This window comes from Macaca thibetana, chromosome 20 (genome assembly GCF_024542745.1).
Source record: "Macaca thibetana thibetana isolate TM-01 chromosome 20, ASM2454274v1, whole genome shotgun sequence".
Classification (NCBI taxonomy): Eukaryota; Metazoa; Chordata; class Mammalia; order Primates; family Cercopithecidae; genus Macaca; species Macaca thibetana.
In genome coordinates, this window is record NC_065597.1 from 35506776 (window position 1) to 35523434 (window position 16659).

At 41.3% G+C, this 16659-nt stretch overlaps 4 protein-coding genes across 19 annotated transcripts in view; 1 reads left to right on the top strand and 3 right to left on the bottom strand.

Annotated features, from left to right (window-relative positions):
* Positions 1-16659, bottom strand: part of LOC126943908 (metallothionein-1E) — a 339166-nt gene that overhangs the window by 241978 nt on the left and 80529 nt on the right. The window lies entirely within an intron of this gene.
* LOC126943900 (metallothionein-2) overlaps positions 1-16659 on the bottom strand; it is an 894508-nt gene that overhangs the window by 224503 nt on the left and 653346 nt on the right. The gene's annotated exons all lie outside the window — the stretch shown is intronic.
* Positions 1-16659, bottom strand: part of MT3 (metallothionein 3) — an 892117-nt gene that overhangs the window by 203367 nt on the left and 672091 nt on the right. The window lies entirely within an intron of this gene.
* The window catches only part of AMFR (autocrine motility factor receptor), a 57181-nt gene that overhangs the window by 25523 nt on the left and 14999 nt on the right, over positions 1-16659 (top strand). For all 3 annotated transcript variants that reach the window (XM_050772911.1, XM_050772912.1, XM_050772913.1), the window contains exons 9-10: positions 3730-3920; positions 7094-7197. In XM_050772911.1, coding sequence (XP_050628868.1) covers positions 3730-3920; positions 7094-7197 — 295 coding nt within the window. The remainder of the gene's footprint in view (positions 1-3729; positions 3921-7093; positions 7198-16659) is intronic.

The following is a 16659-nucleotide window of genomic DNA, read 5'->3' on the forward strand; positions in this document are numbered from 1 at the left end:
GGCGGGTAAGATTTGCTGTTTGAAGAGATCCAGGGGGATTGGTTAGTAATGGCTGCAGTGGTTCAGGGGTAATCCTAGCACTTTGGGACACTGAGGCAGGTGGATCATCCAAGGTCAGGAGTTTGAAACCAGCCTGACCAACATGGTGAAACCCCACCTCTACTAAAAATACAAAAAAATTAGCTGGGCGTGGTGGCGGGTGCCTGTAATCCCAGCTACTTGGGAGGCTGAGGCAGGAGAATTGCTTCAACCTGGGAGGTGGAGGTTGCAGTAAGCTGAGGTCACGCCACTGTACTCCAGCCTGGGCAACAAGAACGAAACTCTGTCTCAAAAAAAAAAAAAGAAATTGTAACTTGGACTCTGGTGGTACAAGTAGAGTTAGTGAGAAGACAGATTTGAGGGGATCAGGAAGGATGTGGTGCTAGACCAGCTGAGGGAAAGTGAGGAATGAAAGAGGTGCCAGGGTTTCCCTAGTTGTGCGGGTTGGACAGTTGGGTGTAGAGCGGTGCACGTTCGTTGAGGTTGGGAAGACCAGGGAATTTGCACACATTTCTCAAAATTATTTCAGTTAGCCCCTAAGGAGCTTGGAGGCTAGTTGGGAAGAATAAACTCAGAATAACTCTATTTTAGCTCAGAAATAATATCTTCAAGCATATGTTAGATTAATTCTATGATTTAATTTCTTTGAGGCAAAATTCAGATAATATACATTTAACCATTTTAAAATGTACAGTTCAGTGGCTGCTAATGTGTTCACAATGTTATGCAACCACCCTTCTCGCTAGTTTCAAAACCTTTTTATCACTCCACAATAGCACCTCATAGTCACTAAGTAAGCACTCTTCATTCCTTCCTTCTCCATCGCCTGGCAACCACTAATCCACTTTCTGTCTCTATGGATTTACCTATTCTGGACATTTCATATAAAGGAATCATATAACGTGACTTTTTGTGACTGACGTCTTTCGCTTAATATTTTTTGAGGTCATCCAAGTTGTAGCATGTATCAGTACTTCATTACATTTTATGGGTGAATTTAAATAATTTTATAAATTAAACAATTAGTTTATCCATTCATCCATTGGTGGACATTTGGGTTGTTTCCACATTTTGACTATTATGAATAATGCTGGTAGGAACATGTGCTTGTGAGAAGTATCTGTTTGAGGACTTGTTCCCACTTCTTTTGGGTATATGCCTAGGAGTGGAATTTCTGGATCACGTGATAATTCTGTTTAACTTTTGAGGAAATGCCAAACTGTTTTCTACAGCAGCTGTACCACTTGATATTCCCACCAACAATACCTGAGGGGTCTAGTTTCTTCATACATCTTGCCAACACTTGTCATTTTCTATTTTTGTTATTATAGCCATTCTTGTGGGTGTGAAGTGTTATCTCATTATGGTGAATTTTGTTTTGTTTTTTAGTAATAATTCTTAAATATAGTTTTTTTATTCTGGTAAAATATAACAAAAAATTTACTGTTAGCTATTTTTAAGTATATGGTCTGGTGGCATGGAGTATAGTCATATTGTTGTATAGCCTTCATCACCATCTATCTCCAGAACTTTTTCATCTTATGAAACTGAAATTGTCTCCAGTATACAGAAAGTCCCTCTCTGTTTCTCCCGAAGCCCTTGGCACTCACCATTCTATATTTTGTCTCTATGAATTACTCTAGATACCTCTGTTGGCTTTGGGTTTAGTTTGCTATTTTTCTGGTTCTATAGGCATAAAGTTAGGTTTTTGACTTGAGAGCTTTCTTCTTTTTAGGCATTTTCTGCTACAAATTGGCCTCTGAGCATTGCTTCCACTGCATCTCATAAGTTTGGATACGTTGTGGTTTTGTTTTCATTTGTCTCAAAGTGTCTCATTTCCCAAAGTGATTTCTTCTTTACTCAGTGGTTGCTTAAGAGTTAGGATTTAATTTTAAAACACTTATCTGCCTCGGGTTGAGTGAACAAATAGTTGTTAGGATGTGCTCTTGGTTGGCTTTACTTTGTAGCTTTGGGAATGATTGTGTGCTGAGAATCTAAGGCAAATTCATTTTAATTTGTGATAAAGGTAATGCCTATATTCTTGCAGACACAATAGCTAGATAATTTGTTGCTATAGAGGATATTTTTACAACATTTCAGAGTCCAGTGAATAGATCCGTTTTCTCTCTAAAGTTTGATTTCTCTCAGTTAAGGAACTCTAGCATTTTTTTCAAAACAGAAAACTATATCTAACTAGTTGTACTCACCTTGGAGTTTTTAGGCTGTTATATTTAATGTGGGAGGATTTTGCACTCTGTGAAATAAATTTAGATTTGCTTATAAAAAGTATGTCACAGTGTAGCGTTATTGGAAGGCAAGGATCTTGCATACTTTTGTAATCCCCCGCAAGGCTAATGTTATTCTACTAGTGGTGTGATTTCAGGGTGTCACTAGGAGAAGTGGACTTAAAAAAAATCACTTATTTGACTAAATTATCACAGACAAATTATAGGTATTTAATTGCAAAATATGATAGAGTTGGGTATATACATACAGACAGATGACATTATTTTGGAACACGACTGTCACACACTCTCATGACACGGAGTGAGTAAGAAGTAGCTCTATCTTGGCCTCTAGGAAACTCCTGTTACTTATGTACCATTTGGTTGCTGGAGACTCTGAGGATTATCGTATTATGGTGAGGTTTTCCTTTATAACTTTATATCTACACATGTTCATAGATATTTAAAAGAAGATACAGCATTTTTATTGAGTGCCTACTTGCGCCCTTAGAGAAAGATAACAAATTCTCATAAAATGGGAGGGACCTTGGAGATTAATTCATCCAGCCATCTCATTCTTTAGTGGAGAGGACTAGTCAAGAGAGGCTGAAGGGTTTGCCTGGATCACACAGCTAGTTAGAGGGAGAATTGGGACTGATCTCACATTTTCTGCTTCTTACTCTAGTATCCTTTCCTTTAATGGACACCTCAAGTATTTACTGAGTGTCTACCATAATTAAGGCATTATCATCTCCTGAGAGAGGGCAAAAGAAGCTTCAGCCTTGTTGGGAAAGCAGCATGCAAAGAGAAGAGGGTGGAGGAGGTTGAGGTGGTGAATGGAGAGGAGAAGTTACAGGTGAGCCAGGGGAACGGGGAGGTAAGGACCTGTAGGGCTGTCATGCTTAAGGAAAAAGCAGATGGGAGGTCTTAGCAAGTTTGGTGCCAGATAAGTGAGTTGGAAGGAGAGGAGCTTGAGTGAATGAGTGAGATTTTTGACATCAAGATTTTGAAGACAAGGCCAAGGCTATGACTGTGCTAGTGGTAGCTAAAGCAGAGTGAAAGATGTGAGCGTCAGAGTGGAGGACTCAAGGATATGAGAGGCCAGGGTGTTGGATGATTCAGCCACATGGATTTTGAAGTAGCCAAATAGAATTGGATGAGAAGATGGTGAGCCATGCTAGGAAGTCCCATTGAAAAGGGGTCACAACCAGGAGCTTGGTAGATGACTTCATATGGTAAAGAATTCATGTTCCCAGCAGGACACGCTGGAAGTGTATTAAAATGAAGTAGGGCAAAGAGGTAATGTCCATAAATGCTTCTTAACACTTAAATCTCACTAGTGGTGGAGAGAAAATCAAATTGGAGCACATTTGACAGATCCAGAGTACTTCTGGGGGAATTCTCACAAAGTATGCTAAGGAACAATCGAGGATGCTGACGTATGTTCTTTTGGACTTTTTGGTAGCTCCTGTCTTCGTTCCTGGCTAGAACAAGACACCTCCTGTCCAACATGCAGAATGTCTCTTAATATTGCTGACAATAATCGTGTCAGGGAAGACCATCAAGGAGAGAATTTGGATGAGAATTTGGTTCCTGTAGCAGCAGCCGAAGGGAGACCTCGCTTAAACCAACACAATCACTTCTTCCATTTCGATGGTTAGTTGGTTTCAACCTCTAAAACTATACCTAAGGGATGTTCTCCCCTAGGCAGATACTATTTTAATTATAAATTGCCCTGTACAGACCAGTTTAATATTATACAGTCATGTGCCCCATAACGACATTTCAGTCCATGACAAACCGCATATACGGCAATGGTCCCATAAGATGATAATGGACCTAAAAAATTCCTGTGGCCTGGTATTTACTACAATTTTTATCATTACTTTAAAGTGTACTCATACTTACATAGAAAAAAAATTTACTGTAAAGCAGCCTCAGGCAGGTCCTTCAGGAGGTTCCAGAATAAGGTATTGTTATTCTAGAAGATGACAGCTGCATGCGTGTTGCTGCCCCTGAAGACCTTCCAGTGGTACAAGAGGTGGAGGTGGACCACAGCGATACTGATGCTCCTGACCTGTGTAGGCTTAGGCTAATGTGTGTGTTTGTATCTTAGTTTTTAGCCAAAAAAATTTAAAAAGTAAAATTAAAACTTTTAGAAATAGAAAAACTCTTGCAGAATAAAAAAGAAAATATTTTTAATAGCTGTACAGGGTGTTTGGATTTTAAGCTAAGTGTTACTACAAGAGTCAAAAAGTTAAAAATTAAGTTTATGAAGTAAAAAACTTATAGTAAGCTAAATTTAATTTATTGAAGAAAGAAACATTTTGTCATGAATTTAGTGTAGCCTAAGTGTACGGTGTTTATAAAGTCTACAGGAGCACACAGTAATGTCCTAGGCCTTCACATTTCACCACTCACTGACTCACCTAGAGCAGCCTTAATCCTGCAAGCTTCATTCCTGGTAAGTGCCCTATGCAGGTGTTTTGTTTTGTGTTTTTTTGTACCATATTTTTACTACATGTTTTCTATTAGATATGTTTAGATACACAAATACTTAGCACTGTGTTACAACTGCCTCCAGTACAGTAACATGCTGTACAGGATTGTAGCCTAGAGCAATAGACTATATCATATAGCCTGGGTGTATAGTAAGTTATACCATTTAGGTTTATGTAAATACACTCTATGATGTTTGCACAACGATGAAATCACCTAGCAACACATTTATCAGAACGTGTCCCTGTTGTTAAGCTACGCATTGACTGTATTTCAATTTTAATTGAAAGCATTTAGGTGGGAGGGATGGATAGACAGATGGATAGAGATAGAACAAACAGAGGGATGCCAGGCATTTTGCCCGATTCCATGTCAGTATGGGCAGGGTGGGGCAGGAGGGTGGAGAAGTAAAACTAAATCAACCATGCCTTCGAGGAGCACACTTAATTAGCTCAATAGTTAACCTTTCCTAATAATGTATTGCATTTGTGTAGCATTTAAGCATATAATGAAGGATCATTGAGAAGCCTTTCTAGTGAGTACCACAAGCAGAATCAGAGCTGGAACCCTGTTGCTTTGTCCATAAAATATAAATGTTCTGCCTCCCAGCAGTGTTAAAAGGAGTTGTAATGAAAACCACACTTAAAATTCTAAGGCTGTGACATATCAGGGTCTGGTTGATCATCCTTCCTTAATTCACATTAAGCTGCTGTTGATTTTCAACAGTCCAGTACCGCTAAATTCTGTGAGTTCATGTTTATAATTGTTACTGTAACACAAGTGTCCCTGGAATTTTGTTAGCAGTAGTGCTATTCACATCCCCAATTTGAGTTTCAAGAATGGGGTACAGTGGGGATGGTGTCATGTTGGTGAAATCCTTCAAAGAAAGGACCAGGGGGAGTAGAGTCATATCTTCCAAAAGAGTAGGTGGGGCTACTTGGCTGGCTGCGCCCAGAATGTTAGAGGGGTTTAGGGGGCCTGGTTTGGTGGCTGTGAATGAAGGGCTCTTCCAGGTAAAACTTCTGAAATATACTAGCAATATTGGAGATGAGACCTGGCTATCCAATCCACTATTTTATGAATTATGACTACTAAAACTTTAGTCAAAATAGATAAACTCAACTTTATTTCTCCCTAGTTAGTACATGAAATAAGTATCCATTTCTTAAATGGGTACATTTTGTTTGTACCCATCTCAAGACCTTTGAGATGGCCATTCCACTTGATTTTCTTTCTTTCTTTTTTTTTTTTTTTGAGACGGAGTCTTACCCTGTCTCCAGGCTGGACTGCAGTGGTGCGATCTCAGCTCACTGCAACCTCCGATTCCCTGGTTCAAGCGATTCTCCTGCCTCAGCCACCCAAGTAGCTGGGATTACAGGCACGTGCCACCATGCCTGGCTAATTTTTGTATTTTTAGTAGAGACGGGGTTTCACCGTTCTGGCCAGGATGGTCTCGATATCCTGACCTTGTGATCTGTCTGCCTTAGCCTCCCACAAGTGTTGGGATTACAGGTGTGAGCCATTGCGCCTGGCCACACTTGATTTTCTATTCCATGCATCAGAGTTTCTTTGTGAAGGAATGAAAAGCAGCCTTAAACGTGTAGCTTGATATTGGGTTGTTTTACAGCCTATTCTTGGTGCTGTTGTATCTTGGGCTCCTGTTTTCTTCAGGAAATAACAGAAGTAGCAGACTTTTTGGTGCTGTTAGTCTACAAGCCTGTGTTGTAGAATAGCATGATTTAAAAAGAATTTTGAATCAGAAAACCAAGGCTTTTAAGATTAAAGAAAAAATACTTCCTGAAAGTAAATGTGAAAATGCCTCCAAATGAATAGTCATTTGTGTAGCTCGTGAAAGAGAGGAGCCAAAGCTCATGTGTTATAGAAGCTTAGAGCCTTGAAAAGCTTCTTCATCTCCCAGGCTGAGCGCGTGAGGGTGCTGGGTTGGGCTGCATCCAGCCCCCCTGGAAAGCAGGATTGCTCAGCAGTGAAGGGTTCTAGGGCTTGCCTGTCTGGCTTCACATCTTGGCCATCATAGTTAAACTGTGTGATCTTGGACAAGTCCCCTAACTTCTGAGTGCCTCAGAGACCAAAGACCAAGGGTATTAGTGCTGTATCTTTGAGAAGGATACTAGGAGAATGATAATAGGAGGTACCATGTGGGATGTAGTGAGGATTAAATGAGCTAGTCCACGTGGAACACTTGGCATGAGAGGCCTGCCATATCGGAAGCCCTCAGTGAACACCAGCCATTACAGCGGCTGCTGTGAGAGCAGATGATGGGGGAAGGAGTCAGGGCTCTGAAACTTATTCTGGATTCTTGTTTGTTTCAGGGTCTCGGATTGCGAGCTGGCTGCCAAGTTTTTCGGTTGAAGTGATGCACACCACCAACATTCTTGGCATTACACAGGCCAGCAACTCCCAGCTCAATGCAATGGTAAGGCCTGCTAGCTGCGTTAAGAGGATGACTAGGAATTAGGAGGGAAGGAACAGCTAGAGCGTGTGTGCTGGGTATATGACCTTGTTGGTCTTACTCTGCTCTGGCAGAATAGAAGGAATTTTAGGGGCTTCTTTTTATTTACTGGGACTGTTTACATTCCTGTGTTTTAAATTTTGAAACTTTCATTTTATTTCTTTGGCGGATAATCTAACCTTTTCTGAACACTACTAGGTTCACTCTGTTGTAATCTAGGCCTACCTTGGGACTCCTTTGATTTTAGCCAAAAAAAAAAAATTTTTTTTTTTTTCTGGAGACAGGGTCTTCCTTCATTGCCCAGGCTGGAGTGCAGTGGTGCAGTCTTGGCTTACTGTACCTTCTACCTCCTGAGTTCAAGCAATTCTCCTGCCTCAGCCTCCCGAGTAGCTGGGATTATAGGCATGGACCACCATGCCTGGCTAATTTTTATAGAGACGAGGTTTCACCATGTTGACCAGGCTGGTCTCGAACTCCTGGCCTCAAGTGATCCGTCCGCCTTGGCCTCCCAGAATGCTCGGATTACAGATGTGAGCCACTGCATATAGCCTTTAGCCAAAATATTTTGGGGAATTATCGACTGGAGTGAACGATGTGCCTTGCATTAAAAATTTTATGAGGCTGGGCACTGTGGCTCACTCCTGTAATCCCAGAGCTTTGTGAGGCCGAGGCAGGCAGATGGCTTGATTGCCCAGGAGTTTGAGGCTGCAGTGAGCTATACTCACACCATTGCACTCCAGCTTGGGTGACAGAGTGAGACCCCATCTCTAAAAAAAGCAAAGAGACTGGGCATGGTGGCTCACGCCTGTAATCCCAGCACTTTGGGAGGCTGAGGCAGGTGGATCACATGAGGTCAGGAGTTCAAGACCAGCCTGGCCCATATAGTGAAACCCTGTCTCTACTAAAAATACAAAAATTTGCTGGGCATGTTGGCATGCACCTGTAATCCCAGCTACTTGGGAGGCTGAGGCAGGAGAATCGCTTGAACCCGGGAGACGGAGGTTGCAGTGAGCCGAGATCACACCATTACCCTCTAGCCTGGGCAACAAGAGTGAAACTCTTGTCTCAAAAAAAAAAAAAATGTATGAGGCTCACCAAATGTATGTTTTTGTTCCCCATTTTTTCCTCCTTCGCCTCCAAAAATTGTGTATGTGTGTGTGTGTATGCATGCACGTGTGTATGTGCCTTGAAATGTTGAGGTGTGTTGTTGGCTCAAGGATATTGTTTGAATACTTCAAGTTTCTTTGTATTTTTCCAAAAGCAATGTGTTATTATTTTACAATGATGGAGAAACATGTGCAAACCAGTGCAAATCCAGTGCAAACCACCTTAGTCCTGCTTGGATTAGGGCCTCTGGCTGACCTGCATAAGCCCGGCCAGTGCTTTGGAAGGTCGTTGGTTTATTCATTAGTTAATCCTTATTGACTGACTGAACAAATTTGAGCTGAGAGCCTGTTCCTGAGACAGGCACTGTGGCGAGCATAGCACCTGCAATGTCAGTAAGGTAGACTCAAGTCTTACTCTCAAGTAGGGTAGATACTAACTGGGGAGACAGGTCATAAATATAAATAAGATGACTGCTGATGGTGATGAGTGCTCTGGTAGCAGTAAGGTAGGCAGTGTGGTGGAGTGGGTGGGTAGAGGCAGAGGAAGCATTTTAGAGGAGGCATTTGGAGATGTTCTGTTTGAGGGGTAATATGTATGCTAAAACAGGAAGGATGAGATGGAGCTGGATCGGGGGAGAGGAGGCAGTGGAAACAGTAGGTGCAAAGGCTATGAGGTAAGAAAGTGCTGGGAACTGAGAAAGGTCATTATGGTTGGGGCCTAGCAAGTAGGGAAGCAAGACTGTGATATAAATTGAGATTTCAGAGCCAGAACATGCAGGGTCTTACAGGCCACAGGCAAATTTAGATCTTGTAAAAGTATTAGAAGGCCATTCAAAGCTTCTTACAGACCCCACCACCACCACCAGGGGACTGACAGGACATTTAACAGAATGATTTTGCTTCTGGGAGGAGGATGAATTATAGAAGGTCAGAAATGGAAGCAACAGGACCAGCAATTAGGATGTTGCTGCAGTAGTCAAGGCAAACTCACATAGGGGCTTGGACAGGGGTATTGGTAATAAAGGTGAAAAGAAGTGGCAGGTTTAGGACAGTTTTATAAGATGAGCTGGTGGGACTTGGTGCTTTGGTTGGATATGGGGGATGAGAGAAATGGCGAAATGGAAGCTGCCTTGTTGGGTTTGAATTAAGCAGCTGAGTTGACAGTGGTACCATGTACTGAGATGGGAAGACTCGGGAGGAACAGGCATGAGGATGGGTCACGGTGTTCTGTTTGGGTAAGTCTGCAATGGTCTGTAGGCAGTTCTAGACCTCAGTGAGTAGATCAAGCGAGAGATGCACATTTGGGAGGTTGAAGCCTGGAGGTGACATCTAAAGCAGGGGGCAAAGAGAAGAGGGCCAACATCTGAGCTCTAGGTCCTGCCATGTTCAGAGGTCTGGCAGAGGGAGGAGCCATGACAGCTGGTGGAGAGGGAAAAGACCAGGAGAAGGTGGCAGCACAGAACAGAGGAGTTGGGTTTCCAGGAGGGAAGAGTCAAGCGTGTGGAATTCTTACAAGATGAACTCACAGAAGTGCATATTGGATTTGGCAGAGTGGGAGTGATTGATTAGCTGGAAAAGAACCAGCACTTTTCATGGCCCAAGGGTTTGGACACTAGATTGTGGTAGATTGAAATGAATGGGAGCTGAAGAAATAGACCATACCAGGAAGTATGTTACAAAGAAGGACAGAGCAGTAGAGGTGGTAGCTTGATAGGAGTGTGGCATCCAGGGGAGTGTTTCATTTGTTTAAGATTTTTGAATAGATCATTTATTTACAAGTTCAGAACCTAGAGAGGAGTATACAGTGAAGTCATGCTCCCATCTTTTTCCCATGTGCCCAGCTTCTACGCCCCCTAACAGCCTGGGTTAGTTTCTTATGTATTATGTTGCTCCAGAAGGCTTATAGGCACATACAAGCCAATGCTAGTACATATTCTTTTTCTGACAGACAAGATTAAGAAAGTGAATTTTTTAAAAAATTTTTCTATTTTGGTAAAATACATTATATCTACTATTTTAATATTTTTCAGATGCACATTTCAGTGGTATATTCACATTGTGCAACTATCACCACTGTCCATCTGCATAACTCTTTTCATTTTGCACAATCAAAACCCTGTACCAAGCCTGTCCAACCTGTGGGCTGCATGTGGCCCAGGACAGCTTTGAATGCAGCCCAACACAACTTTGTGAAGTTTCTTAAAACTATGAGATTTTTTTGCCTTTTTTTTTTTTTAAGCTCATCAGCTATTGTTAGTGTTAGTATATTGTATGTGTGGCTCAAGACAATTCTTCAATGTGGCCCAGGGAAGCCAAAATATTGGATACCCTTGCTCTATACCCATTAAACAGTTAACTACTAATTCTCCCCTCCCTCTAGCCTTTGGCAACCATTATGCTACTTACTTTCTGTATGAGTTTAACTACCTAGGTACCTCATATAAGTAGAATTATACAATATCTGTCATTTTGTGACTGGCTTATTTCACTTAGCATAATGTCATCGTGGTTTATGTTGTAGCACGGGTCAGAATTTTCTTCCTTTTTAAGGTTGAGTAATACTTCATTATATGTATATACCACTTTTTATTTATCTATTAATCTGTCGATGGACACTTGCATTGCTTCCACATTTTAGCTATCATGAATAATGCTACTGTGAACATGAGTAGGCATATATTTCTTTGAGACCCTGCTTCTAATTCTTTTGAATACTCATGAGTCTTTTTTGTTTGTTTTTAAGACTAATTTTTTAGAGCAGTTTTAGGCTTACAGCAAAATTAAGAAGGTACAGAGATTTCCTGTATACCTCCTGTGCCCACAGATGCACAGCCTTCCCCATTATCAACATCCCTCAGCAGAGGGCACATTTGGTACAGTTGATAAACCTGTGTTGGCACATCATAATCACCCAAAGTCCATAGTTTACATTTGTGTTCCCTCTGTAGGTTTGGACAAATACATAGTGACATGTATCCACATGATATAGAGTATTTTCACTGCCCTAAAGATTCTGTATGCACTCTCTGCCTTTCCTTTCCTCCCCCATCCTCTAGCAACCACTGATCTTTTTACTATTGTCATAGCTTTGCCTATTCCAGAATGTCATACAGTTGGAATCCTGCAGTATGTAGCCTTTCAGATGGCTTCTTTCACTTAATTATTTGCATGTATGTTTCCTTTATATCTTTAAGGGATTGATAGTTCATTTCTTGTTAGCACCAAATAATATTCCATTGTCTGAATATACCACAATATGTTAATTCATTCACCTACTTAAGGACATTTTGGTTGCTTCCAGGTTTTGGCAGTTATGAATAAAGGTGCTATAAACATCTGTGTACAGGTTTTTATGTAGACATAAGTTCATAACTTCCTTGGTTAAATGCTGATATGGTTTGACTATGTCCCCACCCACATCTCCTCTTGAATTCCCATGTGTTGTGGGAGGTACCCAGTGGGAGGTAGTTGAATCATGGGGGCAGGTCTTTCCCATGCTGTTCTTGTGATAGTGAATAAGTCTCAGAAGATCTGATGGTTTTTAAAAAGAGGATTTCCCTGCACAAGCTCTCTCTCTTTGCCTGCCGCCATCCACATAAGATATGACTTGCTCCTCCTTGCCTTCCACCATGATTGTGAGGCCTCCCCAGCCATGTGGAACGTCCGTTAAACCTCTTTCTTTTGCAAACTGTCCAGTCTTGGGTATGTCTTTATTAGCTGCGTGAAAATGGACTAATACAGTAAATTGGTACCAGGAGTAGGGTGCTGCTGTCAATACCCAAAAATGTGGAAGCAACTTTGGAACTAGCTAGCAGGCAGGGGTTGGAACAGTTTGGAGGGCTCAGGAGAAGACAGGAAAATGTGGGAAAGTTTGGAACTCCCTAGAGACTTGTTGAATGGCTTTGACCAAAATGCTGATAATGATATGGACAGTGAAATCAAGGCTGAGGTGGTCTCAGATGGAGATGAGGAACTTGTTGGGAACTGGAGCAAGGGTGACTCTTGTTATGTTTTAGCAAAAAGAATGGTGGCATTTTGCCCCTGCCTTCGAGATTTGGGGAACTTTGTACTTGAGAGAGATGATTTAGGGTATCTGGCAGAAGAAATTTCTAAGCAGCAAAAAGTTCAGGAGGTGACTTGGGTGCTGTTAAAGGCATTCAGTTTTAAAAGGGAAACAGCATAAAAGTTTGGAAAATTTGCAGCTTGACAGTGTGATAGAAAAGAAAATCCCATTTTCTGAGGAGAAATTCAAGCTGGCTGCAGAAATTTGCATAAGTAACCAGGAGCTGAATGTTAATCCCCAAGACAATGGGGAAAATATCTGCAGGGCGTCTTCACAGCAGCCCCTCTCATCACAGGCCCAGAGGCCTAGGAGGAAAACATGGTTTCGTGGGTGGGGCTTAGGGTCCCTGTGCTGTGTGCAGCCTAGGGACTTGGTGCCCTGTGTCTCAGCTGCTCCAGCCATGGCTGAAAGGGGCTAGTGTAGAGCTTGGGCCTCTGGCTTCAGAGGGTGCAAGCCCCAAGCCTTGGCAGCCTTCAGGTGGTGGTGAGCCTGCAAGTGCACAGAAGTCAAGAATTGGGGTTTGGGAACCTTTGCCTAGATTTCAGAAGATGTATGGAAACACCTGGATGCCCAGGCAGAAGTTTGGTGCAGGGGTGGGGCCTCCATGGAGAACCTCTGCTAGGGCAGTGCAGAAGGGAAATGTGGTATCAGAGCCCCTACACAGAGTCCTTGCTGGGGCACCACCTAACGGAGCTGTGAGAGGAGGGCCACTGTCCTCCAGACCCCAGAATGGTAGATCCACTGACAGCTTGTACTGTGCACCTGGAAAAGCTGCAGACAGTCACCACTAGTCCATGAAAGCAGCCGAGAGGGAGGCTGTACCCTGCACAGCAGCCACAGGAGTGGAGCTGCCCAAGACCATGGAAACCCATCTCTTGCAATCAGCGTGACCCAGATGTGAGACATGGATTCAAAGGAGATCATTTTGGAGCTTTAAGGTTTGACTGCCATACCTTATTTCGGACTTGCATGTGGCCTGCAGCCCTTTTGTTTTGGCCAATTTCTCCCATTTGGAATGGCTGTATTTACCCAATGCATATATCCCTATTGTATCTAGGAAGTAGCTAACTTGCTGTTGATTTTACAGGCTCATAGACAGAAGGGACTTGCCTTATCTCAGATGAGATGTTGGACTGTGGACTTTTGAATTAATGCTGAAATAAGTTAACACTTTGGGGTACTGTTGGGAAGGTGTGATTGGTTTTGAAATATAAGGACATGAGATTTGGGAGGGGCCAGGGGCGGGATGATATGGTTTGACTGTGTCCCCACCCCAGTCTCATCTTGAATTCCCATGTTTTGTGGAAGGGACCTGGTAGAAGGTAGTTGAATCATGGGGGCAGGTCTTTCTCCTGCCGTTCTCATGATAGTGAGTAAGTCTCACGAGATATGATGGTTTTAAAAAGAGGAGTTCACCTGTACAAGCTCTCTCTCTTTGCCTGCCACCATCCATGTAAGATGTGACTTGCTCCTCCTTGCCTTCTGCCATGATTGTGAGGCCTCCCCAGCCATGTGGAACTGTAAGTTGATTAAACCTCTTTTTTTTGTAAATTGCCAGTCTTGGGTATGTCTTTATCAGCAGTGTGAAAATGGACTAATACAAAATGCTAAACAGCATGATTGCTAGATCAAATGGTAAAATTGTTTAGTTTTCTTAGAAGCTGCCAAATTGTCCTCCGGAGTGGCTGTATCATCTTGCGTTCTCACCAGCAGTGAATGAGAGTTCCCGTTACTCCATATCCTCCAGCATTTGGTGTTGTCAGTGTTCCAGATTTTGGCTATTCTAATATATATGTAGTGGTGTCTTGTTTTACTTTGCATTTATCTAATGACGTATGATATGGAGCAACCTGTTATATTGTTATTTGCCATGTGTATATCTTTGGTGAAGTATCTATTAAGGTCTTATACCCATTTTTTTGACGAGGGAGGTTGTTTTTTTATTGTTGAGCTTTAAAAATTCTTTGTATATTTTGGATAGCAGTCCTTTATCAGATGTGTCTTTTACAAGTATTTTCTCCCAGTCTGTGGCTTGTCATCTTATTTTTGACAGTCTTTTGCAGAACTTTTTACTTTTAATGAAGTCCAGCTTATCAATTATTTTCTTTCATGAATCGTGCCTTTGGTGTTGTATCTGAAAAGTCATTGCCATACCGTAGGTTATTTATTTCTCTGTTATCTTCTAGGGGCATTATAGTTTTGCATTTTACATTTAGGCCTGTGATCCATTTTGAGTTATTGTGAAGAGTATAAGGGCTGTGTCTAGATTATTTTTTTGCATGTGAATGGCCAGTTATAGCACCATTTGTTGAAAAGGGTATCTTTTTCTCTGTTGTATTGCCTTTGCTCTTCTGTTGAAAATCAGCTAACTATGTGGGTTTAGTTCTGGGCTCTCTGTTCTGTTCCATTGATCTATTTGTTCTTTTGCCAATACCACAGAGTCTTGATTGCTGTAGCTTTGTAACAAGTCTTTTAGACAGGCAGTGTCATATTCTCCAACTTTGTTCTTCTTCAATATTGTATTGGCTATCCTGAGTCTTTTGTCTCTTCATATAACCTTTAGAATCATTTTGTCAATATCCACAAAATAACTTGCCGGAATATTGATTGGGATTGCATTGAATCTGTACGTCAAGTTGGGAAGAATGGGCATCTTGACAATATTTAGTCTTTCTGTCCATGAACATGGACTATCTCTCCATTTATTTCATTCTTCTTTGTTATCATTTATCAAGATTTTGTAATTTTCCTCATATAGATCTTATACGTATTTTGTCCTAAATATTTTGTTTTGTGGGGGTTAATATAAAGCATACTGCACTTTTAATTTCAAATTCCACTTGCTCGTTTCTGTATATAGGAAAGCAATTGACTCTAGTATTGTTAACCTTGTATCTCACAACTTTGCTTTAATTGCTTATTAGTTCCAAGAGTATTTTTATCAGTTCTTCCAGATTTTCTACGTAGACGAGCATGTCATCTGAAGAGTTTTATTTCTTCCTTCCCAATCTGTTTACCTTTTCTTGTCTTACTGTATTAGTTTGGACTTCCAGGATGACATTGGAAAGCAGTGGTTAGATGGGACATCTTTGTCTTGTTCCTGATCTTAATGTGAAAGCTTTGAGTTTGTCACCATTAAGCATGATGTTAGTGGTAGGGTTTTTGTCGATATTCTTTATCACAGTGACAAAGTTCCCCTCTATTCCTATTTTACTGAGAGTTTTTATCATGAATGGGTGTTGGATTTTGTCGAGTGATTTTTCTGCATCTATTGATAAGGTCATGTTACTTTTCTTTTTTAGCCTGTTGGTAATATTGAATTATATTAATTTATTTTCAAATGTTGAACCAGCCTTACATACCTGGGATAAATACCACTTGGATGTAGTGTATAATTATTTTTATACATTGTTGGATTTGCTAATATTTTATTGAGGATTTTTACTTATGTGTTTATGACAGATATTGGTCTGTAGTTTTCTTGTAATCTTTCTCTGGTTTTAGTATTAATGCTAACCTTATAGTATGAGTTAGGAAGTATCCCTTCTGCTTCTATCCTCTGAAAGAGATTGTAGAGAATTGGTATAATTTCTTCCTTAAATGTTTGGTAGAGTTCACTAGCGAACTCATTTGTGATAGGTGTTGTAGTCTCCAAATCTATTTGTTTCTCTTTGTGGTTCTTTTAATTTTTGCCTCAGTTTGTCTGATGCTTTGTTGTTAGGTGTATATACTTTATTAATTAATTTAATTTAATTAAGTAATTTATTTTTTGGAGACAGAGCCTCACTTGGTTGCCCAAGCTGGAGTGCAGTGGCCCGATCTCGGCTCACCGCAACCTCTACCTCCTGGGCTCAAGCGATTCTTCTGCTTCGGCCTCCTGAGTAGCTGAGATTACAGGCATGTGCCACCACACCCGACTAATTTTTGTATTTTTAGTAGAGACGGGTTTCACCATGTTAGCCAGGCTGGTCTCAAACTCTTGACCTCAAGTGATCTGCCTTCCTCGACCTCCCAAAGTACTGGGGTTACAGGCGTGAGCCACTGTGCAGCAGGTATATATACTTTAAAGATGCCATGTCTTCTTGGAGAATTGACCCCATGATCATTTTGTAATGCTGTTCTTCATCCCTGATAACTTTGCGTGCTTTGATGTTTGCTCTGTGAAAGTAATATAGCTGCTCCTGGTTTCTTTTGGTTAGTGTTGGTGTGGTATATTTTTCTTAATCCATTTTCTTTTAATCTGTATGTGTCTTTGTT